This window comes from Protopterus annectens, chromosome 10.part0 (genome assembly GCF_019279795.1).
Source record: "Protopterus annectens isolate FY-2018-M chromosome 10.part0, PAN1.0, whole genome shotgun sequence".
Classification (NCBI taxonomy): Eukaryota; Metazoa; Chordata; order Ceratodontiformes; family Protopteridae; genus Protopterus; species Protopterus annectens.
Genome location: NC_056744.1, coordinates 886,214,651 through 886,239,743, shown reverse-complemented (window position 1 = coordinate 886,239,743; position 25,093 = coordinate 886,214,651). Strand labels below are relative to the sequence as shown.

Below are 25,093 nucleotides of genomic sequence, written 5' to 3'. Positions count from 1 at the left end.
AGACCGACGGATGGGAAAACCGGATATGGCGTCGGTCATGCCATTTGTACCTGGCGCTCTGGCGTCAGACCCGCGCGCCTTGACCGCAGCTCTCACTCTCTTTATTCGGGCCGACTGGGACAGCGGACTACCCAAGTGTTAGGACTGCAGCAATGTGAGATGAAGAACATCCTGTTGTTCTAGTAACCTTTAAAGTGCACTGGAGTAATACTTCAACCCTGTCTCTGATTTGTGGCCTTTTGGCTGCTCCTCGTTATTTTTGGCTTCTGCCAAAATTCTTGGGAAAAGAAGTTGAGAGGTACGAGCTAGAAAGTATGACTAACAGTGTTGTTGTAATATGGAAATATCTTTACTATTACTAAAGTCATTAATGGATACTGAATTACAGTTACAGAAGGAGATGAAAAGGATGTGGCCGTTGTCCTACTAAGGCAACACAGCTTGTGATCCCATCATCCTTACTGTTTTAACACTGAAGACATGAGCCATCCCTTCAAGTCACTCTGGTAAACATACATTACTACATTATGCATAGATATCTAGCTCACTTTATCTGTTATGTATGCATTTGCATATATACATATATAATACCTCTCAACTGTCCAGATTTTTGCCTCATAAATTCAGTCTGTCCCACATAAAATTTGTAGTTTTCTGGCAAAGCACTGAGCACTGAAGTCACAAGATAATGACAGACATTTAAGTTTCAGACATCATATTCTTCAAAAAATGTGCATGCTAATGCAAAACCCGTTATTCTATCAACGTTTTAAGTTTAAAAGAGCAAGATTTAAAATCTGTCCCTGATTTCAGGCCTTTGTCCCCCATTATTTTTGACTTTGTCCAGACTTCTTACTTGTAGAAGTTGAGAGGTATGCTTGCTCTCTCTCTCTCTCTATATATATATATATATATACATATATATATATATATATATTTATATATATATATATATATATATATATATATATATATATATATATATATATATATATATATATATACGTGCACACACACACACACACAACCATATACATATATATATCTTGTGTATACGTTAAATAATCTGAGCAGCATAACACTGACAGAAAAAAATCTAAACTCAAAACTAAGCACAAAATATCGATTAAAATCCAACCACATCCAAACATCCAATGCCAATGTTTTTATAGGGGGCCAAGCCCCCATTATACCCGCACATTTCCTGCTAATTATATACAGTATACCAACTCCAAGATTGCACAACAGTGGGGTAAGGTTGTAAACCCTTCGATTTTGTCAATAAATTGTATTTAGATATTTTTCTGTTTATAGTTTTGTTGTCAATATTATGTTCTTTAGACTATTTTAAGTATTCTCCTTTATATATATGTGTATGGTTCCCCTTCATATGACTGAATTAACATAAGCCTGAAACTTATAAGCCTGAAAACAAAAGCCTGAAAAGTCAAAAGTCTGAAAACACAAAAAATACATATACTGAATTTAAACAGAAACCATATCAATTTCCACTAAGTATAAGCAGGGGGGCAAGCCCCCCTGCACCCCCATGTGGGGGGCTGCATCCCCCACACCCCCTGCTACTTAAATATACCAATTCTGAGATTACTCGGAGTTGGTATATTTAAGTAGCAGGGGTTGGGGGTGGGGGGCACAGCCCCCCCCCACATGGGTGGTGCAGGGGGGCTTGCCCCCCTGCTTATACTTAGTTGAAATTAATATGGTTTCTGTTGTTTAAAGTCAGTATATGTATTTTTTGTGTTTTCAGGCTTTTGAGTTTCAGGCTTTTGAAGTTTCAGGCTTTTGTAGTTTCAGTCATGTGAAGGGTCACCGTGTATTGTGTGTGTATATAGGTCCCCTTCAAAACATCTCAAACCCATAACATCTAATTTCATAACACTGAGACCAGAACATCTAAAACCCAAAACATCTAAAACCCATAACATTGAATTTCATAACATCTAACAGTACAAATCACATGAAAATAACATCCCAGTACAAATCACATGAAAATAACATCCCCTCCAGATATAACGACATATAATAACACCAAACTACCAAACACACTTTTTACTATGTTTCTGCAGGGGGGCTTGATACAGTGGGGTTAGGAAATTTTTCCCACTGTAGTGCGATCTTGGAGTAGGTATATTTAATTTATGGGGGGTGTGTGGGGTGCAGGGGGGCTTGCCTCTACAGCATTTCTCAGGGGAGTCTCTACCAGGGACATACTGGAAGCTGCTACCTGGAGTTCTGTACACACCTTCACCAATCATTACCACCTGCCTATCTTTTCCAAATACAGGGCAGGATTTGCTACAGCAGTCTTGCAAGGCCTACTAGCCAGTCCTAACTCTTCTTGACTGCCTCCACCCTTCCTCAGCTTTGGGAATCAACCAAAGTGTGATGACTGCAACATTGAAACATGAAGAACGTAGTACAGTTGTGTACACTTACCATAAATGTAGATGTCCGAGTGTATTCACTGTTGCAGTCCTGATTTCACTCCCTCCAGCCCCCTGGTTTTCTCTATCTCTTTATCTCTCCTCTTTATGGCTATTCCTACTGGTATTGGTATTTACTTTTTACTGGTGCTGTTTCCACACCATATCCTAGCTTCCTATTTGGGGGCTTGTGACATTTGGGGCAAGAAAGACTAATGTAATGGTGTCGGCTGCCTGTTTTTATACCCCTGATGACCTGACGTCATGGAAGAAGTGACAGCATCCGACGCAGAAATACTAAGTCTCTGGTATTCAGGTGACTGAAAGCTGCCTACAGGCAGATAACCCAAGTGTGATGACTGCAACAGTGAAACACAAAGAACATCAATGTTTGCTTACCACTGCAGGTAATCAGTTGAGACCTGACAAACTTTTGGATTATATGCATGCAGTCAGTTCTTCCAGTGTTGCTTTTTTTAGTGAGCACTCCAAGTTATACAGCAAATATTTGTCTCTCCAGTCATTTTTGTTATTCTTTTAATAATGTGGTTTATGTGATTAGTTGTTCTGTCTGCAATGCATTTTATATAGGATGCATAACACGCAAAAGTATATTTATAAACTAAGCTATACTATCAGAAAAAAGAACAAAAACATGGATTCAGTAACACCTACACTAAGTGTGCATTGTGTGTACACTGTTCTGAGTGAACAGACAACACAGGTATAACTCACACCTTCTTCCAATTTTAATTTTCCTACTGATTTTCTTGCAGCTTTAAATATTGACAGGAATTCATAATGGTTACCACAAATGCTGATTACATGTGTGACACTCCACCACTGGACCAGTAATCAAGAAGCCTCAATCTTCCGCACTGGCACCAGTGAGGCACATACACTGGGAGGATGACAGGTACACACACAGTATTCCCAAATGCAGTTCTCTGCATCAAGTGCAATTTCCCTTAAGAGCACACAGAGACCACAGTCAGTCCGGGGCTGGCTTCTCCCTTTCTCCAGATCTCCAGTAAGGCTCCCCACTGGCACAGCTATAGAGTTGAGATCTCAGCTGAGTGGCCAAGCCAGAACCTCTAGCACCCTCTATGTCCAACCAGTGCTTCGTATCCCTGCCCAAGTAGCTGACACACACACTCTTTGAGGTTTGATTTTACACACACACGCGCACACACACACACACACACACACACACACACACACACACACACACACACCCTGGGAAAGGCTGGCACAGGCTTACTAGCTCTGCCCCCTTTTGCCCAGACAATAAGGTACTTATCACTGCCACCAGCCAACTCCTTATCAGCTACTTTAACGCCCTTAACAAAGGGTGTCCTATCTTACTGTGTAATATTAATATTAATACAAATGGTAGTTTGACCAAGAGCAAGGCTATTAGAAGTGGCCCACTCAGTGTCACCAAATAAATATGCAAGTACTCTCAAAACTTAAATATCTCTAGGCAGATTAGCCCCAATGAAAGGTTTAAATTTATTTAATAATAAATAATAAAATAACAAGAAAATAGTACATATTCACAGGAAATATTTAAAACAACATTGCACGACAGTCTCAAATAATAAATAAAAATGTCTAAACTAATCTTTGCTATATTCCTGACTATATCCAAGAGAATTATACTGTTCCCTAGAAACTTACTTCAGCAACACAGATGTGGTAAATGGATCTTCTAGCTGTTGTCAGGTCCATAACAGAATACAGAATATTGCTTCTGGGATAGCTTGCAGAATGACATAATTTCTTGTCATCTGACTCTATGCCAGGTGATACTCTAGCCTACTGCTGGAAGCTTGGCTTGCTTAACTAGCATCTACCTGTGAAAATACATAGACCCCAAATCTTTGGCAGATGCTTTAAGTCATAAAACAATTGCATTCCTTCACATTTCAAGACTAGTAATTATTTCACCCTAGAGACAATACAGAAAGCTCCCTAGTTTTAGACAGTGTGTCTCTTTGCTGCATTGAAACTGAAAGATGCCATCTTTTATTGAGTAGCCATAAAGTTAATTTAATTTCAGCTATTTTTCTGAAGTTAATCTCTTGTATTCCAGTTTCCACTATTAAACTATATACATTTAAACAGTTACAATATTGCATGTACATTTCCATTCTATTCCAGTAATGCACACTGTGGTTACATTTCAAGCTCAAGCATTTTATAAAATACCTTTTCAATACACGTCTGTACAAACCAGTTTGATATACACGACATACACTTCTAATACATTTGTACACAAACATCTTATATAAATCATGTTGATATTCACAAATGATGTATAATTATTTACAAATTTCCATATAGCTGTGCTGGCAGTACTCCCCCTTTGTCACAACACGTACACTTACTTTAATCTTTCTGAGAGACTAGAAAGAACAAAAAATGTGGTACGGACGTTCTTGAATACATATCGTGTACACCTTGTGTAGGTGTTAATGAATCTGGCCCATGGATTAATATACACATGGCATTACTTGTATATGCTCTAAAGAGAAGAGGAATGAAGGTCAGCAGGACTAAGACAGAATATATGTGTGTGAATGAGAGGGAGGATAGAGGAATGGTGAGGATGCAGCGAGCAGAGATGGAGAAGGGGGATGAGTTTAAATACTTGGGATCAACAGTTCAGAGTAATGGTGAGTGTGGAAGAGAGGTGAAGAAGAGAGTACAGGCAGGATGGAGTGGGTGGAGAAGAGTTTCAGGAGTGAATTGTGACAGACGAGTACCAGTAAGAGTGAAAGGGGAGGTCTACAAGAGGGTAGTGAGACCAGCTATGTTATATGGGCTGGAGACAGTGGCACTGACAAAAAGGCAGGAGTCAGAGCTGGACATGGCAGAGTTAAAGATGATAAGATTTTGCACTGGGTGTGACGAGGGTGGACTGGATTAGGAATAAGTATATTAGAGGGTCAGCCCAGGTTGGAAGGTTTGGAGACAAAGCCAGAGAGGCAAGATTACATTGGTTTGGACATGTGCTGAGGAGGGATGCAGAATATATTGGGAAAAAAATGCTAAGGATGAAGCTGCCAGGTAACAGGAAAAGAGGAAGGCCTAAGATAAGGTTCATGGATGTGGTGAGAGAGGACATGTAGGTGGTCGGTGTGACAGAGCAAGATGCAGAGGACAGGAAGAAATGGCTACCCCTAATGGAACCAGCCGAAAGATGAAAAAGAAGATTACTTGTATCAAGTTTCATAAAATTCAATTTATGACTTTAATCGGTATTAGATGCAAGATCTGGGGGCACAGAAACATAACATGATGTCAAAGAATACAGATGGCAGATACTATTCAATGCTGTATAACAACTACAAAGGGAGTTTAAAACATAGACCTATTTAATATTAATATTGCATATACTTGTTAACTGTCACAATTTTAACACTGAGGCTTTTGCTTGTATCACATATATTTGGTCACCACTTATTTAATTTCCATTTAGTTGAAAATACATGCACAGTATTAATTTATGTTTTTACTTTTTGTTATATAATTGATTCTTGATGTTAATAGGATGTCTGTGGTGTGTTTGAACTCATTCAATTTAATTATTTACCTGTGTGAAGAAGTCTTATATCAAGTTGATGAAACAATTTACTGTCATTTCGTCAGCATTGTACGACTGCTTCATAATGTGGTTCTGATTTTTTTACTTTACCTATCATCTTGTGGGGTTCAGCTATTCTGGATCTGTGTGTATGGGCTGGAATTCAGAAAGGTTACTTCTTCATAATATGTTTTTTTTTTTGTTTTTTTTTTAATTATTTTTTTATTTTACCTGACATCTTGTGGGATTCAGCTATTCTGGGTCTGTGTATCTGTGCTAGGATTCAGAAAGGTCAGTGGTAAGCAAGGGTGCCAGAACCATAGAGTGAGGAGGGGGGGTGAGCCGCCACGCTTTAAATAAAGTCATAAACTGTGCCCCCTGGTTCTGGCTCAGATTTTTGTTTTTAAATAAAGAAAGCTATGCCAGAGAAGAGAAAAGGGACATCAGAGAAACAGAAAGTGTGTGTGTTCACTTGTGTGTGTCTGTGTGTGTGTGTGTGTGTGTGTGTGTGTGTGTGTGTGTGTGTGTGTGTGTGTGTGTGTGTGTGTGTGTGTGTGTGTGTGTGTGTGTGTGTGTGTGTGTGTGTGTATGTGTGTGTTTGCATCCAGTTGTCTGCCAGTGTCCATGACTGCATGTATGCAGTGTTTGCAAGTGCGTGTATGTGACTTTATATGCAGATGTGTGCATGAGTGCGTGTGTATATGCGAATGTGTGTGCATGTGTGCATGTGTGTATGTGAGTGCATGTATGTGAATATATGACTGTACGTGAGTACATGTGTACATGTGAGTGTGCCTGAGTGTGTGATTACATGTATATGACTGTACACAAGTAGATACAGAAACATATTACCCTTCAACTATAAGCAGGGGGCAAGCCCCTCTGCACCCCACACCCTCTGCTATCTAAATATATCAACTCCAACATTGCACTTCACTACACTAAGTGCAATCAAGAAGTTGATATATTGAAGTAGCAGGGTGTGTGTGGGGTGCAGCCCCCTACATAGGGGGTGCAGGGGTGCTTGCCCCTCTGCTTATACTTGGAGAACAGTAATATAGTTTGTCTTTTATTTGTTTCTGTATGTACTTGTGCTGGAATATAGTAAGTGTTGGTGTCCTGTATGTTTTCACTATTATGAGATTCAGTATTTTGAGTTTTCAGTAATTTGAACTTTCAAGATTTTGGGCTTCTGGGCTATACACATACACATATATATATATATATATATATATATATATATATATATATATATATATATATACACACACACACACACACACACACACACATATATGTACATTCTAAGATTTTACACTGGTGGAAGTTACTAAACAGAAACCCTGTGTGCAGCTTAGTGGATTGTATAGTGAGTAGTATGTATACAACTGTTTTGTCATTTCAGTGAGAGGTTGAGAGTATGTATTTGGAGAGTATCGTACAGTGAACACAAAGTCTTAACCTTGTGATGAGCATGTGCAGTACCAGGGCTGGTTAAAATGTTATTTAAGCAGTATTTAAAACTAGTGAGTTTGAGAGTTTTATTTGTGTGTGGTTACTATTCCTTCCTGCAACATTATTTGTCTTCTTTGTAAGTAATAAGAATTTGTTACTAGAACGGAGGTCCCTTGCTGTTCAGTAAGGCAGTAATAAGTTTTGTAGTATAGGGCATTTTTCTGGATGATGAATGAGTTTGTGTGCTGTAGTTAGTTGTGAGTATATTAGGTAGTTGTGCAGCTCGAGGCAGTTTTAAGCTATGACAATAGGGGGTCTTATGAGAGATTGGTGGTAAATGTAGCTATTTTACTGTAGCAGGAGTTATTTCTGTGCAACTCCATCCTAACAGGAAACTAGCTCTTTTTTTACTGTAAAGCAACAACTTCAAATGATTATAATATACTAGTGCATGGGACATGTGGTGGTTTTGACCAGAAAGAAACAATATTTTGGAGTGTTCAGTGCAGCTCTGGCAGCACACTTTTATCTGAGTAATTGTTCATAAAAATATTTTGTTATAGCTCAAAGATCATTACTCATAATTCTTAGCTAATAGAAGTTACTCACATGGTTTGTTTTCTTTTATATAAACATATCTTGGCCTATGTGTTAAGTGATAATTCAATAGAGGTGTTTGCCACCACAGCAGGCTTGCCTCAGATGCAGGCGACAGACTCTGCTGTGGCCAGGCTGGTTCCTCAGACCACTATCTTTTTTTCCATAGATCCCTCTCTGTCACAAATACAGCCACTATGCAACAGGGGTTAGCAATGCCTTCTGCTATTGGGCTCCCCTTAATGGGCAAGGGGGAACCACTTTTATTGGTGTTGCAAGAAGGGACAGGGAAAGTGCCCCTGCTTAACCAGAATGTTGTGCCCATCCATGAGGAAGCTATTGCTGCCATTAAAAATGTGTTTGCCTTAATTTTCCTGTCAAAAAGAAAGAGAAAACTAAACCTATAGCTTCTCCTGCTCCAGGTTCACTGGACAGAAGTAGTTTATTAAGTCTGGCTCAGGCTCTTGTACAGGCTATTGACAGAAATTTCATATTAGGTGGTTTCTGGTAAATGAAAAAGTGATTCCTCTTTACCAGAAGATATTCAAGAAATTAAATCCAGAGAGGAATGCGATGGAACAGGTACATTGTTTTCCCTCAGAATTCTGATTCAGACTCCAAGGAAAGCATGTTACCTGAATCTTCCTATCAATGATTCTCTTTCTCTGAGACTATTTCCAGAATGCGCATGTGCATTCAGTGGGAGAAAGTACAGTTGTGTACACTTACCATAAATGTAGATGTTCAAGTTTATTCACTGTTGCAGTCATCACATTTGGGTTATCTCTGCCAGGGTAGCCCTCAGCTGGCCCAAATACCAGAGACTTAGTATTTCTGAGGCAGTTGCTGTCACTTGTGTACTGACGTCAGGTCATCAGTAGTATAAAGTAAGGCAACCAATGCCATTACATCAGTTTTTCTTGCCCTAATCTGTCAGAAGCCCCCAAAGTAGGAGGCCAGGTTCTGGTGGAAGAACCCCACCAGTGGAAAATAAATACCAATATGTCCCTTGTAAGGAAAGGAGAAAGAGAAAAAAGGGGATGGAGAGAAACTAGGACTGCAAAAGTGAATACACTCAAACATATACATTTATGGTAAGTGTACACAATTGTACTATGTTCTTCATGTTTCACTGTTGCAGTCATCACATTTGGGTAGATTCCCAAAGCTGATGAAAAGGGTGGAGGCAGTCAAGGAAGCTATGGGCTGGCTAGGATGCCCTGCAAGACTGCAGAGGCAAACCCTGCCCTGGATTTGGTAAAGAGGGGCAGGTGGTAATGCTTGGTAAAAGTGTGAACAGATGTCCAGGTGGCAGCCTCCATGATGTCCGTGGTGGGGACTCCTCTGAGGAAAGCTGCAGAGGTGGAGGCTGCTCTGGTGGAGTGTGTGTCCTGACCCCCTTGGAGGGAGGCTTACCATGCTGTTTGTAGCAGAGATGGATGCAGTGTGCTATCCATTTAGAAATGGTTTGCTTGGAGATGGCTTTGCCTTCTGTCCCTGTAGCAAAGCTAACCAGCAATTGATCAGACTTTCTGAAGGATTTGGTCCTGTCCAGATAGTATCTGAGCTGTCTGTGCACATCTAGACAGTGAAGAATACTTTCCCCCTTGTTCTGGGGATTAGAAAAGAAGGTGGGCAAATGAATGGATTTGTTGAGAGCCACGCTGGACACAGTACAGTTGTGTACACTTACCATAAATGTACATGTTTGAGTGTATTCACTGTTGCAATCATCACATTTGGGTTATCTGCCTGCAGGTAGCCCTCAGCCGGCCTGAATACCAGAGTCTTGGATTCCTGCATCAGATGCTGTCTCTTCTTCCATGACGTCAGGTTGTCAGGGGTATAAAACATGAAGCCGATGCCATTACATCAGTTTTTCTTGCCCCAGATGTCAGGTGCCCCCACAATGGGAAGCAATTATATGTTATGGTACCCCTCCAACAAAAAACAAATACACCAGAAAGCTTAAATACACCAAGCAAGAAGGAAAGGTAGAGCCAAGAGAAGTCAGGGGGCTGGAGGGAGGGTAACCAGGACTGCAACAGTGAATACACTCAGACATCTACATTTATGGTAAGTGTACACAACTGTACTATGTTCTTCATGTTTCACTGTTGCAGTCATCACATTTGGGTTGATTCCCAAAGCAAATGAACGAGGAGGAAGTTAGAGAGCATTATGGCCAGCTATTAAACCCTGCAAGACTGCAGTGGCAAAACCAGCTCTGGATTTAGAAAAAATAGGCATGTGGTAATGCTTGGTGAAGGTATGTACAGAGCTCCAGGTAGCAGCTTCTAGGATGTCTCTGGTAGGGACACCTCTGAGAAAGGCCGTAGAGGTAGATGCAGCCCTGGTTGAATGTGATCTTATCCCCTGTGGGGTAGGTTTTCTATGGTGCTTACAGCAGAAATTAATGCAATGGGCTATCCACTTAGAAATAGTTTGCTTTGAAATGGCCTTCCCCTCTGCCCTTGCAGCAAAGCCAACTAGCAGCTGTTCAGATTTTCTGAGAGGCTTATTCCTATCCAAATAAAATCTAAGTTGTCTGTGCACATCCAAAGAGTGCAGTATTCATTCTCCTTTGTTTTGTGGATTCGGGGAAAAAGGAATGCAAATGAATGGACTGATTAAGGGCCACACTAGACACCACCTTGGGCATAAAGAAAGGATTGGTCCTGAGGGAAACCCTGTCTGCATGGAAGATAATGAAGGGCTCCACTGCCATGAGGGCCTGTAATTCAGACACTCTTCTTGCTGAAGTGATGGCTAGAAGGAAGGCTATTTTCCAAGAAAGGAATTTCAACTCTGCAGTTGCAGCTGGCTCAAAAGGAGGGAGAGTGAGCTTTTCCAATACAAAGTTAAGGTTCCAGGCAGGAGTAGGGACTCTCCTGGGGGGTCTTAAATTTTTGGCCCCTCTGAGGAATTGCTTTAGCAGGTGGTGAGAGAAGAGGGGTGCTTCAATATTATAATGTGCTGAAATAGCAGAGGCATGAATTTTAATAGACGAGAAGGATAGGCCCCTGTGAAGCATTTCTGTTAAGTACTGAAGAATAATAGGTAAACTGGGCACCGTTGTGCCCATCCCATGAGACTGGCTCCAGGAACAGTATCTTTTCCACTTTTCAGACTAGTATTTTCTAGTACTAGGCCTCCTTGCCTCCATAATGACATCCAGCACCTGCTTGCTGAGGGATGCTATTGGAGAGCTCAAGGAATTAACCAGGCTGCAAGGTTCAGGGTTTGAAGCTGAGGGTGCAGAATCTGGCCCGCCTGCTGGGACTGCAGGGAAGGGGGTCTGAGGCAGGTACCATGGTTCCAGCAGTGTCATACTGCAAAAGAGGGGGTACCAGTGCTGGCGTGGCCAGTCTGGTGCAATCAGTATTGTCCTTGGTTTGTCCTGTTTGATCTTTAGCGGAAACTTCGAGAGGAGAGGCAGAGGGCAAAGGCATAAACTGAGAGGCTTTCCCAGGTAAAGGACTGGGCATCCACTTTCCAAACTTGACTGTGGGAAGCCCTTGTGCAGAATTTGTCTAATTGGTAGTTCTGAGGGGAGGCAAACAGGTCTGTCTCTGGGGTCCCCCATTTGTTCCTCAAGAGGTTGAATATTTTTGGTTCCAGTTTCCATTCATGTGGGTCCATGAGACTTTTGTTTAGGTAGTCTGCCAGTGAATTTAGCTTGCCTGGCAAGAATTGAGCTTGTAGGTGCAGTTGGTAGCTTAAGGCTGTGTTCTACAGAGCCATGACTAGTCTGCAGAGAGGGTACGAGTGGGTTCCCCCCTGCTTGTTTATGTACCACATAACTGTGGTGTTGTCTGTCTTTACTAATAATTGTCATGGAAGAATGTGGTCCTTGAAGGCTGTCAGAGAATTCTGTACAGCTAACATTTCTTTTTGGTTGATACGCAGGTGCATCTGTCTCGGGTTCCATTTGCCCCGAATGCACTGCCCTGCCAAGTGAGCCCCCCCATGCATAGTCTGATGCATCTGTTGTTAGGGTTTGGGCGGCAGGGGGTATAGTGAAAGGGAGCCTCTTGTTATGGTAGCAAGCCTCTGCCCACCAAAGGAACACTGTCTTTATACAAGGAATGATAGGAATCATTGATTCCAGGTCCTGAGAATGTTGACACCATAGGCTTTTTAGATACCATTGCAGTTTCCTCATATGCAGTCTTCCAGGGTTTGCAGAATTTTCTTTGCAGATAGCTGGGTCTTTGTGGCCAGTAGTTTGAAGTAGGTTGTCAAATAAACTTGTTTCTCTGGAGTGAGGAAAGCCATCTGGGAAGTTGTATTCAAGCTTGCTCCCAGGAATACAATTTGTTGGCAGGGTACTAGGTGAGACTTCTTTTCATTTATGGTGTACCCCAGTGAGTTTCATTCTCAGAACCTCTGAGAAGATGTAAAAATTCAGTTTCGGTAAGAGATTTTGGTCCCACTGCTGCAAAGGTTGTCAAAAATGTGATGAGAGGGTTAAGCTGATATACAGGGAACCTCTCATTTTTTTTTATTCCTCCCTTTCTAAATTTTACTCCCTTGTCCAACTGCATCAAGAAACAAAACAAAACAGTCTCAGTAATATGCTGGTAAGCAGAGATTAAAAATCAGTGGTGGGGAGGTTCCCTAAAAGAAAGCAGGAACTCCCCAAAACAAAGGACAGCCAAAAAGGTCAGAATGAGTATGTAAGGGGCCTTCTCCCACCTCCCACCCTGACAGTCTCTTATCCCTTCCATCGTATGTCCAGCTTATTTTACTATTTCTTTTACTATAATTGCTTAATTCTAGTGAGGATATCATCCCATTCCCAGGCAGAAATACATTAATATATTTTTTCTAAAAGTTCTTGCTTTCAAAGCCAATCGCTATTATAATGTGTAATATGTTTGACTTACAATCCTACTGCATTACTTATACCTCTGTGTTATGTTATCTCAATTCAATATGTATTTTTAATTATTTTGTAAACTCTTGTCCACTGTTTTCCTATATTTCTGTCTTTTACACCATCTCAATTCAATATGCATATTGTAACTTCTTGTTTTATAATTTTATGTTCTATGCTTATACCGTTTTTGTAACTGTAATTTGGAGCTTTTCTCCCTGGGCCTCTGCTGAAAACGAGCCTTTTTTAGCTCAATCGGACACTACCAGTAAACAAAGTTAAATAAATAAATAAATAAATACATTTCTCTGTCTTTGGGAACAGGTTGTTTCAAACAAATGGGTTCTGAGACTGACTCAATGGGAAGAGATCCCTCCTTTGCAGGTAATTATGCCCAAACATGTCAAGCAGAGCCCCTCTTTATCCCTCTTCAAAAGGAACCTTGACGATTGGATGGGAGATAGGAAATTCACACCAGGGATCACATCAGTCGCCCTGCAAGACAGGGGTCCAGAGAAGTAAATATCGTGGGAAGAAATAGCCAGGGAATTGTTATGGCTAGGCTTGTATAGGCCCTAGGGCAGATAGCCTAGTACCAACCTATGAACATCCCCAGTCCAAACACCTCTGTTCCCTCCTGTTCTGAAGCACATGATTTATCATGAGGGGGATAACAGAAATAGTTCCTTTTTCCCAGTGGGGAAGAGGTTTTCATTCAAGAATGTTTCTGATGGCAAAAAAAAAAGAAAATGCCTGAAGATCAGTAATGGACCTTTTTCTTAAACCAGTTTGTGATAGCGCCCAAGTTCAAGATCCTTTCACAACATAATCTATTATCCCTTCTTCCCCATTTGAGATTTTTGGTGACCTTAGATTTTAAAGATACTTATCATCACATTCCTATCCATTAAGGCTTCAGGTGTTTCTTAAGGTTTTATGTGTCTGGATCATATTATCCATTCTCTGCCTTACACTTTGGGCTATCCACTACCTCAAAAGTATTCACAAAGTGTCTAGTTCCAGTTATAGCACATTGCAGGCTACATGGTATCCACATTTTCCATATTTTCAAAGTGTCAGGAATCTCTCTCTTTGGTGAAAGCTCTCATATGTAGGATGGAATTCCAAAAGAACCTCAGTACAAGCAGCTTTTCTTCCACAGGAAAAATATATCTACATTTAGAACTATTCCAGGGTTTTCCTCTGATCCCTCTGTTGTTACACATACAGCCAGTATGGACTGGGGGTTAGCAATGCCTTCTGCAACTGTTGGGTCCCCTTAATGGGCATGGGAGAGAATACCTCAGGAGATTCTGAGTCTCATGGCATTTATGATTCTCATGATACCTCAGGAAATACTCAACATGAGAAAGATACAATTGTATCTGAAGTTTCTTTAGTACTAGCACCAACACCTATTATCTTTTCAGATTCTAGTTCTGGGATGTGTGAGAAGAGAAATCACATGGTGGAGACATCAATACCCTGAATCCAGGTCTCTCCCTCTCCCCTTCTGCTCTAAAACATTCGGTCACCACAGTTACCTTGCACTTTGCTAGAGGGATAAAAAGGCAAAGTATCTGGGACAGCAAACAGACACAAGCACTTAAATGTAAAGGAGGACAACAAAGACAGACACAAGCACATAAATGTAAAGGAGGACAACAAAGACCCGGGGTTAGAGTGAAACAGAGTCCCTTGTTGTGGTTGCAGGCCTCTGCCCACCACAGGAACTCTGTCCTTAGGCAAGGAATGATAGGAATCATACTTTCCAGGTCCTGAGAATGTTGACACCATAGACTTTTTAGGCACATTTGAAGTTTCCTCATATGCAGTCTTGCATATGGAATTAACAGAATGCAAGAGGCCATGAACCCCATGGCTTGCAGTATTTTTCTTGCAGATAGCTGAGTTTTGGTGGCCAGTAGACTAAAGTTGTTTGTCAAATAAATTTGTTTCTCTGGAGTGAAGAACGCCATCTGGGAAGTTGTGTTCAAGTTTGCTGCCAGGAATACAATCTGTTGGCTGGGTACTAGCTGTGATTTATTTTCATTGATGGTGTACCCCAGTGAAGTTAGAAGTCTACAAATGCCAGGTGTTGTAAGAGCAAATCCTAACTTTCCGCCTGATTCAGGCAATCTTCCAAGTATGGGTAAATCTGAACACTTCTCTGCCTGCAAAATGCAATGGCTGGAGCTAGCCACTTTGTGAATACCCTGGGCACAGTAGATAAGCCAAAGGAAAGTGCAGAGAACTGATAGTGCATAGAGCCTGTACTGAAGCGTAGGTATTTCCTGCAAGATTCCCTTATGGGGATGTGCAGCTAAGCTTCTTTTAAGTGTAGGGTTGCAAGCCAGGAATCCTTGGCTAGCATAAGAAGCAGCTGTTGGAGAGTCAGCATTTTGAATTTTGGCACCACCAGGAAGGTGTTGAGAATAGACAGATCCAGGATAGGACGCCAGGTGTTTTCTTTTCTGGGAAAAAGAAACAGTCTGGAATAAAAGCCTTGTCCACTTTGTTCTGCTGGGACCAGTTGAATAGGCTTGATGCTGAGGAGAGAAAGTACTTGCTTTTGGGCCTCCACCCACTGGTTTGGGGGGAGGTCTGGCCATCCACATTGGGTCAGGGGTGAGTGGAAGTGAAATCTGTATCCTAGGGAAACAATGTTTAAAACCTGTTTGTCTTCGGTAATGTATTCACAGTTTTTTGCATGCAGGACAAGTTTTCCTTCTAAAGGTGCAAGTACTTGGGCAAGGTTTGGGAGAGTTAAGGATAAGCCATTGTGTAATTTTACCATAGGGTGGCGGCTTACTACTCCCTGATTTAGACGTAGGAGCACCCCACTGCTTAGATCTGTGCATAACCTGAGACTGAAGTCTTGGTGGTCTGCTGCCCCTGGGTTTGGACTGAGAAGGCCTGGAAGGGACTGGAAAGGACCAGTTCTTTGAAGGCCAATGCCTGCTGAATCTAGGTGGCTGTACTTGTAAGAAATATGTAACAGTTTGCATAGATTTAGCTTTCTCCTCCATTCTTTTAAGGACTTCTTCTGCTTTATTGCCAAATAGGCGCTCTTGGTTTAAGGGTGCATCTAGTAATTTTGCTTTGACATGATCTGGCAGGTTTTGTTCCTTAAGCCAAGCATGCCTTCTCAGAACAGACCCAGTGACAGCAGCCCTGCATGATGCCTCTGAAGCATCAAAACCATACTGCAAAGTATGTTTACCAACTTGGTCAGCAGAATGCATTAACTCTTGTAAGTCTTTCTGTTCAGTACAGTCAGGAATCAACATCATTTTCTGTTTAATAAGCCCCATAATATGCTGCTGATACTTTAGCATATGAAACTGGCAATTTAAAGCCCTAATGGCCAGAGTAGCAGAGGTGTCTACCTTCTTACCCCATCTGTCTAAAGCCCTAGAGTCCCTGTCAGAAGGGGTGGGATTCTTGGCAGTAGTAGCCTTAATGCCTTTTGGCCCTTGGGAAATGGTCTCTGGATCTGCAGCAGGATTCTTGAAAAGGAATTTGTGAGAGTCAGGTACTCTATAGTACCTGTCTGGTTTCCTGGGAGCTGGGGGCAAGGTATCTGGGGTAAGGCTGGATTCCAAGAAAACATCATCTACAACCTCCAGAATAGGAGGGATAGCTAGAGACCTATGCTGAGGCAGGTTTAAAAATTCTCTCAGTCTCTTTTTAGACTGAGAGTAGTCTTGGATTTCCCAGCAGAAATGTTCCCTAAGGGTATGCAGGGCTTCACCAAAAGTAAAATCTTCTGGAGGGGAAGCAGAGAAAATGGAATCCTCTGCATCGGAATCCTCACAGGTAGATAAGGGAATGTCCTGGTAATCAGAACAAACAGAGATATCAGATTCTTGATCCAAAGAATCATAAGGAAAATCAGTTCTAGGTCTCTTGGAAGGGGAAGGCTGGCTTCCCCTAATTAAGGTAATAAGGTCATCAGCCATTCTAATCATTTGCTTTTGATGACCATGGGCCTGTGAAAGTGCTTTGGTCGTTGGTTTCCTCGACATAGTGTGAACTTTAGGCTGGAAAAATTTGGTATTTTTGGCTTGAAACAAAGTCGTCAGTTTAATATGAAAATTGGTAGGCCTGAATACACCCTCAGAAGCTGGTGCCTGCACAGTGGCTCCGGACCCATCCAAGGTAGAGACATCCGCAGGTTCCATAGTTGAAGAAGCATCTCATGGCATACCTTACTCCAAATGGGTCTCAGTAGAGGCCTGCGAATCTGTAGAAGCGGGTATCAGGGGCTGCAAAAGTGCCTCACTGAGTACCAGCAGACTGGCAACTAGCTTAACGGAAGCGTCATCGGCAGTTTTGGACCTATGCGGTCTGTCTCTGTCTTTATCCTTACATTTTTTCAGAAGATTGGTAGCCGGATGGCTTAACAAAGCCATTTCAGAGTACGGAGATCGAAAGTGAAAATATTTAGCTACAAAAACTGCCCAATGAAGAATAGTTCGGGCATTGAACAAGACACAAAACCAACAGCGAGGGATGTCGTGTTCTGAGCCTAAACGGGTGATGCAGTAAGAATAAAAATCTCTATGAGGTATTTGCTTTCTACAGGCAAGACAATTCTGACTTTTTTCTGACATCGGTTAGAGCAAGAAAAAAGGATCCCCAACGGGGTACTTATCTTTTGGAAGACTTCAGATCTGTAACTCAAAAATTAATATTTTAGGAGGCAGCCGATTGGCACTTGTGAAGTGCTTCTGCTTCGGGCACTGCACGGCAAGAAAGACTGATGTAATGGCATCGGCTGCATGTTTTATACCCCTGACGACCTGACATCATGGAAGAAGCGACAGCATCTGACGCAGAAATCCCAAGACTCTGGTTTCCAGATCATGCCAAAAGGCCATTTTTGCCACAGTCTTACTGCTCACTGCCAGGCCTGTTTCTGAATCCTGGCCTTAGTTTTTCTTTCCTTTTCTTGTAAACATTTACTCAGACTGGTTCTCCTGGGTTCTGATAAAATGTATTGAAAATTCTGTTCTCAAAAAATAAATAATAAAACTAGTGTCACCATTTCACTCCAAAATGTGGAAAAAGATAAGCTTGTTAAGGATGTCCCTAGAGCAAAACCCAATATGAACAATGCTTAGTCGTGCTTAGCAAAAGCTTGTTAAGAACACAAAAGCACCATTAAGATGGTGTCTTGAACAAGGAACTAACAGTAGACAGTGCTAACTGGCAAACAGTAATGAGAGAGGGTAAAACAGTTTTTTATAAGTACAACATGCAGCAGAATTAAGTGTTTGACAGCTTTTAAAACCATTACTTCTGCAGAGGGGCACCTAAATTCTGCCTATTGTGTGACAATACAAAACACTTTACTGACTTCCAAAGGCTTTGAAAGCCCGACTCTTTTTTATTTTTCTGTAACTAGCAGTACATGGAGCAAATTGTAACCAGAGTTAAGTGTTGTTGACACGAATATCAAGAATTTCTTGCAATACATATCTCAAAACATATAATAAACTAGTTATGATTGGAGACATACCACTCAACCTGGAAACATTAAAAATCTGGACAAAGGCCCATGAAAAATAGGTGCAAATCTGTTCACTGATTAACATAAAATTTGCATATATAATTATGTAACCCCACCCGTTCCAATGGAATTGTGGGATATTGACTTTCAAAAGCAAACTGAAGAACAGACAACCAAAATATGGATAGTACTGAATTTCATTGGGTTTGTAATTAAGAACATTCTGACATAGGATTACCACCTGTCCCTCTTTGGGCAGTTGTGTCCTGAAACAAATAAAAGGTAACAAATGTCCTGAGATTTTAGGACAAAAAATATTTCCTAAGTTTCCCTTAATAGTTGCAAAACTAGTTATTTTGACATCTGAAACACCTAAATGTTTTATTAATCAGCATGAGCAACTCAAATGCTACAATAATATGCTTGTATTTGGGCAAAAAATGTAAGCTATCTTCTTGGCCCGTAGTATGTTTTGTCCTGCAAAATCTCATATTTCTACAAAAAAAAAAAAAAAGACTCACTTTGGACATTTCAAAAGGTGGTAACCCTGTACTGACACCACTTGAGCAGGTTTTGTTATGCCTGACCTTTGCACTGCCTAGTTCCACACAACAGTGTGTGGCAATAGCAGTAAAGCATCCAAATCTGTATGCTACTGCCTGTAGGATAAATTTTATTTGCAATATTTGCTTATGTTACAATTGCGTAAGGCAAACGTGAATCCTACCATGGTTACAAAGATGTGTGATAGACGGGTCTATATTAGAACATCGAAAGTTTAATGGTTCGAATTACTAAAGGTCGACCTTTAATGATCGAACCATTAAAATTTTGAATGTTCAGGAAAAAATAAATTAAAAAAAAAAGAAAATCTAAAGGGTGTAGGCAGGGGGGCAAGCCCCCCTGCACCCCCCACACCACTCGTTACTTAAATATACCAACTCTGAGACCGCACTACATTGAAGTAAATGGAAATCTCCCCTTACGAAGATTTCCATTTACCCGTTCAACATTCTGCACTTTCTCTATTCTCATGTCGACAATATAATAGGTAACTGTGATAGACAGTAACTTACACAAATGAAATGCGTACTATTAAACAAACCTTTCTATGCCGTAATCACTTGGGGAATCCTGTGTAAGAGGCAGAGTTTCTGTTTGGTTGTCTCACAGTCATTGACAGCTCACTCATGTTGACGATAGCAGTAAATAAAGGATATATGGTAAACAATAAAAAAGTAGAAAAATATAAGCAAACAGCTGTTTTGGTGAACTGCTAAAATTAACCTGGAGAAGACTTGAATTAGTTTATTTTGTGTGTCGCTTTACTCAGATTAAACAGGCTTTATTTGTTTCTTCTGTATGTACTGACCTCTTGTTTTGGAATTCTTTTAATTGGGGAATACACGCTATAATTTAAAGGTGGGTGGCAGTCCAACTACCTACCTCCAGTTTGAATAAAAACCTATGCGCTAAGTACCTAGTGAGCCTATGCATTGAACTGATTCCCTTTCTCTGTAGGAGGTAATATTGCTTATTTTTTTCTTTGTGGTGTTATAACAAATAAAAACATTTGTCCAAAGTAATTGAAGAAATAAAGTCTTTAAATGCGTGTTGCTTCATATTTATCGCTGTTTGCATCTAAGCTATTAGAACAATAGCATGTTAAAATGAGTGAAATGGTAGCCATACAATAATAAACCCAAAGGAGTTTTGATTCGGTGATAGCTTGTAACTTTTCATAGGTTCATAGGTAGGTACTAGGCTATTGGCCCTAGGGCCTATATAAGCCTAGCCAAAAAGGTACCCTGGCTTTCGCCACCCAAGAAAATTATTTTCCTGTGCCCCTGTCGAGCAGAGCCACAGAGGTGATCTCCAGGGTGAATTTCCTATTTCCCATCCAATCATCAAGATTTTTATTGATGAGTGCTAACGAGGAGCTTTCTTTAATATAGATAGGTAGTTTGTTCCAGAGTATGAGAAGTCTCTGGGACAGGAATCTATCCCTCCAGCATGTTCTTTTTATTGTGGTGACAAGGTTTAGGTCCCTAGAGCATGTAGCTCGGAGGGACTGGGATTTCTTTAAGTGGAGCATGTCCAACAGCTCTGGGTTTGACATAGCTTTGTATGTTAGGCAGAGATCGCCTCTCAGTAGGCGATATGCGACAGAGTAAAGCTGGAGTTTTTTGAGACGGTCTGCATAGGGCATCTGTTTGAGACTGGTAATCCTCTTTGTGAGGTATTTCTGTGGCCTTTCCAGTTGTTGTAGATGTCTTATGAGGTACATACCAAAAGGGGCGTTGTACTCTATAATGGGTCTAATGAGTGACGAGTAGAGGGGAATAATAACCTCTTTTTTCCTGGATGAGAAATCTTTTGTGATGAGGTGTGCCACTTAGAAGGATTTCCTGACTACTGTGGTGATGTGATTATCAAAGGAGAGACTACTGTCCACCTGTGTCCCAAGGTCTCTTATCACACTTTCAGTATTAATTAGTCTACCACCTATGTGGTAGCTCATGGGTACAGAGTTTTTACCAAAGGGGATGACAGTGCACTTTTTGGCATTAAGCTTGAGGCCATGGCTTTGACACCAGGCATCTGGCTCAGTGAGGCCCTTTTGTAGGATGTCCGCATTGTTAGGAGTTTCGATTATGGCTCCTAGTTTGCAGTCATCTGCAAACTTTGTTAGCCAAAGACCTTCTGTGTCTGCCTGTACTTCGGAAAAGTAGATACCAAACTGGAGAGGACCCAGGACTGAAACCTGTGGTACTCCACTTGTCACTGGTCTGAAGCCGGATTTGGAGTCTGCTACTTTCATAGTGTGGGTTCTGTCAGTGAGCCAGTTGGCAACCCATCTTGTGACATAGGGATGTATACCTAATTTATTGAGTTTATCAATAATTCCAGAGTTGGGCATGGTGTCAAAAGCCTTGGCAAGATTTAGATAGGCTGTGTGAACCACCTTACCCTCGACTACTGCTTTGGTGACTGCTTCAAAGATGTCTATCAGGTTTAGGAGACATGATCTGCCTTTTACAAACCCAAACTGGGTGGGGTCCAGAGTTTGGAGACTACCAATGTCTTTGTTTATAAGTTCCATGATGATAAAGTTCCATGGCCTTGCAGACCAGGCTCATTAGGCTAATGGGGCAGTAGTTCCCAGGGCCCGTGGTGGCTCCCCCTTTGAGGAGTGGGATAACCATCGCCGTGTGTCATTCAGTGGACACAAGGCCTGAGGTGAGGCTATGATTGAACATGGTGCTTAGGTGGGGTGCCAGTTCATTCTGTAGTTCATGTAAAATGCAGCCTGGGATGTTGTCAGGTCCAATGTTGTGTCTTGGCTTTGGAGAGTGTGGTTTTTACCTGTCCAGCTGTGATTACAGGAACTTTGCATTCTTCTGGTATAGAGATGGGCCCTTTAGGGCGTGAAAGGGGGGGGGGTAAAGTTAGCACTGAACCTATCTGCCAGGATATTGGCAATATCAGTTGGTTCTGTATATTTAGTGCCATTGTGCTGTAACTCAGACCAGATCTGAGTGTTGCCATTGAGATTCTTGACATAGCTATAGAATGCTTTGTGGTTGTCTTTACAATCAGTGACGATTTTGTTTTCATAACTAGCTTTGGAGGATTTTATGAGGGATCTCACCTTCTTACTGAGGCTGACCAGGGAGTTCCTCCAACCATGGGATTTTACTCTTTTTCGCAACAGTTTCTTTCTTCTGTTGTAGAGTTTGTTTATGGCAGGGGACCACCAGATTGCCTTCCTTTTTTTTTGGAGGATAGCATCTTGGTTCTGTTAGGGATAGCATGAGCCATGCACTCGTGTAAGTGCTTATAAAGTGCATTTGTGCAGGATTCAGCAGTCGTACCTCAGTTGTCCATCTGCATGGGTGTCGTGAAGTTTGCCACTTCTGTTTTAAGAAGCGTGAAGTTGGCTTTGGAGAAATTTTTTACGTTGGTTTCCCTAACGGGAGGTGGGGGTGGGATGTGGATGTCTAGGGTGATTAGCTTGTGGTCAGATCTCACTAATGAGGAACTAACCTTTGGTGTGGAACACCATTCACCCATGTTGGTAATGACCAGGTCTAGGATATTGCTGCCCCTGGTGGGGGTGTGGGTAAGTTGATCCAAGGCATTGGAATTTGTCCAGAGTTAGTTGCACTTGGATAATCTCGGATGCACTATGCTGAGCATTACGCTTTTAGTCGGCTTTAGTGGTTGTAGTATGGAAGGAAGGATTGCAGACACTTCTTTGGGTTTGTATGTCATATGTTTTTTAGAGCTGTTTTTTGTGTCAGTTGAACTTTTCTGACAGGTGTCTTTTACTGTGTTAAAAGGGAAAGTCCAATTATTTATGACTAAATGCATGTTTTCATTGTAGGATAAGCCATTATCCTGCACCATGTACTTTTCAGTACCAGGGTGAACCCTTTTTGATTTTTAAGGAAGGATTTGCTGCCACATGTGTTTAGCTTGAGAGTGCAAATAAGTCCATTTTTTGAGGTGGGATAGTTTTTAGTTTTTTCCCCTTTAGAAAAGTGCTTGTGTTTACCAGTTCACTGCTCTGTCTTACACTTGGGTTGATTTTATGCAGTTTCTGTTTAAAAGTTGGATCTTACTTTTTATCAACTCAGGGCTGAAGGCATCTTGGGTTTGGATCCTGAAATCCGTTGGAATTTCAGATGAGGCAGGGACCACTTACATATTTTTTTTCTACAGTGACTAAAGAAAGAAGTGTTTTATCTCCACTACTAGAGTTTCACATTCAGCAGCATAGACATTGTTGATGAAACAGATTAAGTTGTTGTGTGTGTGAAGTATACTCCCGACTACTGGAGTGATCTTTTTGTCAGAAGTATTTACATTTCAATTTTGTTTCATTACTTGTTACCCTTTGCTGTAAAAGTTAATGCCATTTAAAGAATGTGTTGTTTAAGGGCTGCTGCAGCTATTTTGATTATTAGATGACTGTCAAGGGTCTGAAATGTTTGTTGTTTTAATGTTTGTAGTAACATGGGGCATGAGAAAGTTATGCCCATTGGAGTAAAACTACAGCAGATTATTTTGCCCAACATTTCATTTTTATGGACTAGTTTTGCACAAAGCATTAAATAAAGACTAGCATTGTACGCGGTCAGGAAATGTGGTTCGCTTAACTTATTTATTTATTTTTAATAATGTGAGTTGTTCAGGTATGTGTCTCTCACACACACACACACACACACACACACACACACACACACACACACACACACACACACAGACACAAGCACACACAAAAGAAAACCTTTTGTTCTGTTCATCCTGCCTGCCAGATTTAAAATAACAAACTGTTTGTTTCTGAAAATAGAAAACATTTGTCCTTGCCTGCCAATGTCCGTTCATCACGTCCTTTGCCAGAATAATGTCCATTCATGAAATACAAAACCTTGCCAGAATAATGTCCAAATTCCGTTCCCAGTGATCATTTGCAGCTGATAACTGTTCCCACTCGCAGAGCATTTGAACAGCCCTTGAGTGCCCAGCCGGAAATGCATGCATGTGAGCCCTTGAGCTCAATTCTGATAGGCTGGTAGCCCTGACAGTGCTGATGTCATTGCGCATGTGATGATGTCAGCTGAAATAGTGAAAAAAATAAACAAACTGAAAAAGAAATTGGAAATGAAGGGGTGCCACTTGGGAATCGTGGCACCCCATTATTTGGACCCCAAAACTCTGTAAAAACCAAGTAATTCGGTACGGTTGGGAGGTATGATTGGAGACCCAATCATAATCCTGTAAAAAGTTTAATTCCTAAAGCCCACTCCTCCAACAGCCTACAAATTATATAACAAACTCCAAAGTCGACTCGCTGTCTGCAAAAAGGTAAGAAAATTTTTCATTTATTCCTCCTCAAAATATTAGATCTATATTAATTTTTGAAAACCAGAATTTTCAGCTGTTTTTTGACTACCATTTTGGTGATGGGTAAACATTAAACTGTGCCCCTATTTTGACTCAAGGCTTGTAGGTGGACAGTTAGTGCTCTGCGATAACAAACAGATTTCATGTTATTAACAGAAAAATATCTGCTTACACAGAAATGAAATTAATCACAACTAATCCATTTAGCTCCCAACTGGACTTGTACTAGAGAAATATGTGACTGTACATTTAAGACACGTACTAATCAATTTCATTCTCAATCCCCCAGACTTTTGCAACTTATGTTAGTTTTACCTGCAAAGTGCTTTAAAGAAATATGTTACTTGACTGTCATGCTCCCTAACAAAGAATTGAGTACAAAAGGAATATAAAAATGTATATTAGGATCTTAACTTATAACACAAAATCAAAGTCTCAAGATCAGGTACAGTCTAAATCAAGAGTACATTGTTGTAGCACTTAAAAATCGATTTCCTTCTATATTCCTACCTGAACAGGTAGTCCACCATAAGAGTCATCCAGCTGCACTGCCATGAATGCAGATGCTGTCAGTTCATCACGTGTAGCTTTTTGTCCCTGCCTACAAGGACAAAATGCTTTATTTAAGATTTTAACAAAGCTTAAACAGTAACAGATACATGAACAAGAAGCATGTGTGTGTGTGTGTGTGTGTGTGTGTGTGT

At 41.0% G+C, this 25,093-nt stretch overlaps 1 protein-coding gene across 1 annotated transcript in view; it reads right to left on the bottom strand.

Moving 5' to 3' along the window:
* The window catches only part of LOC122813387 (adseverin-like), a 308,408-nt gene that overhangs the window by 118,967 nt on the left and 164,348 nt on the right, over positions 1-25,093 (bottom strand). Inside the window, exon 11 of the mRNA XM_044085682.1 lies at positions 24,900-24,990. Coding sequence (XP_043941617.1) covers positions 24,900-24,990 — 91 coding nt within the window. The remainder of the gene's footprint in view (positions 1-24,899; positions 24,991-25,093) is intronic.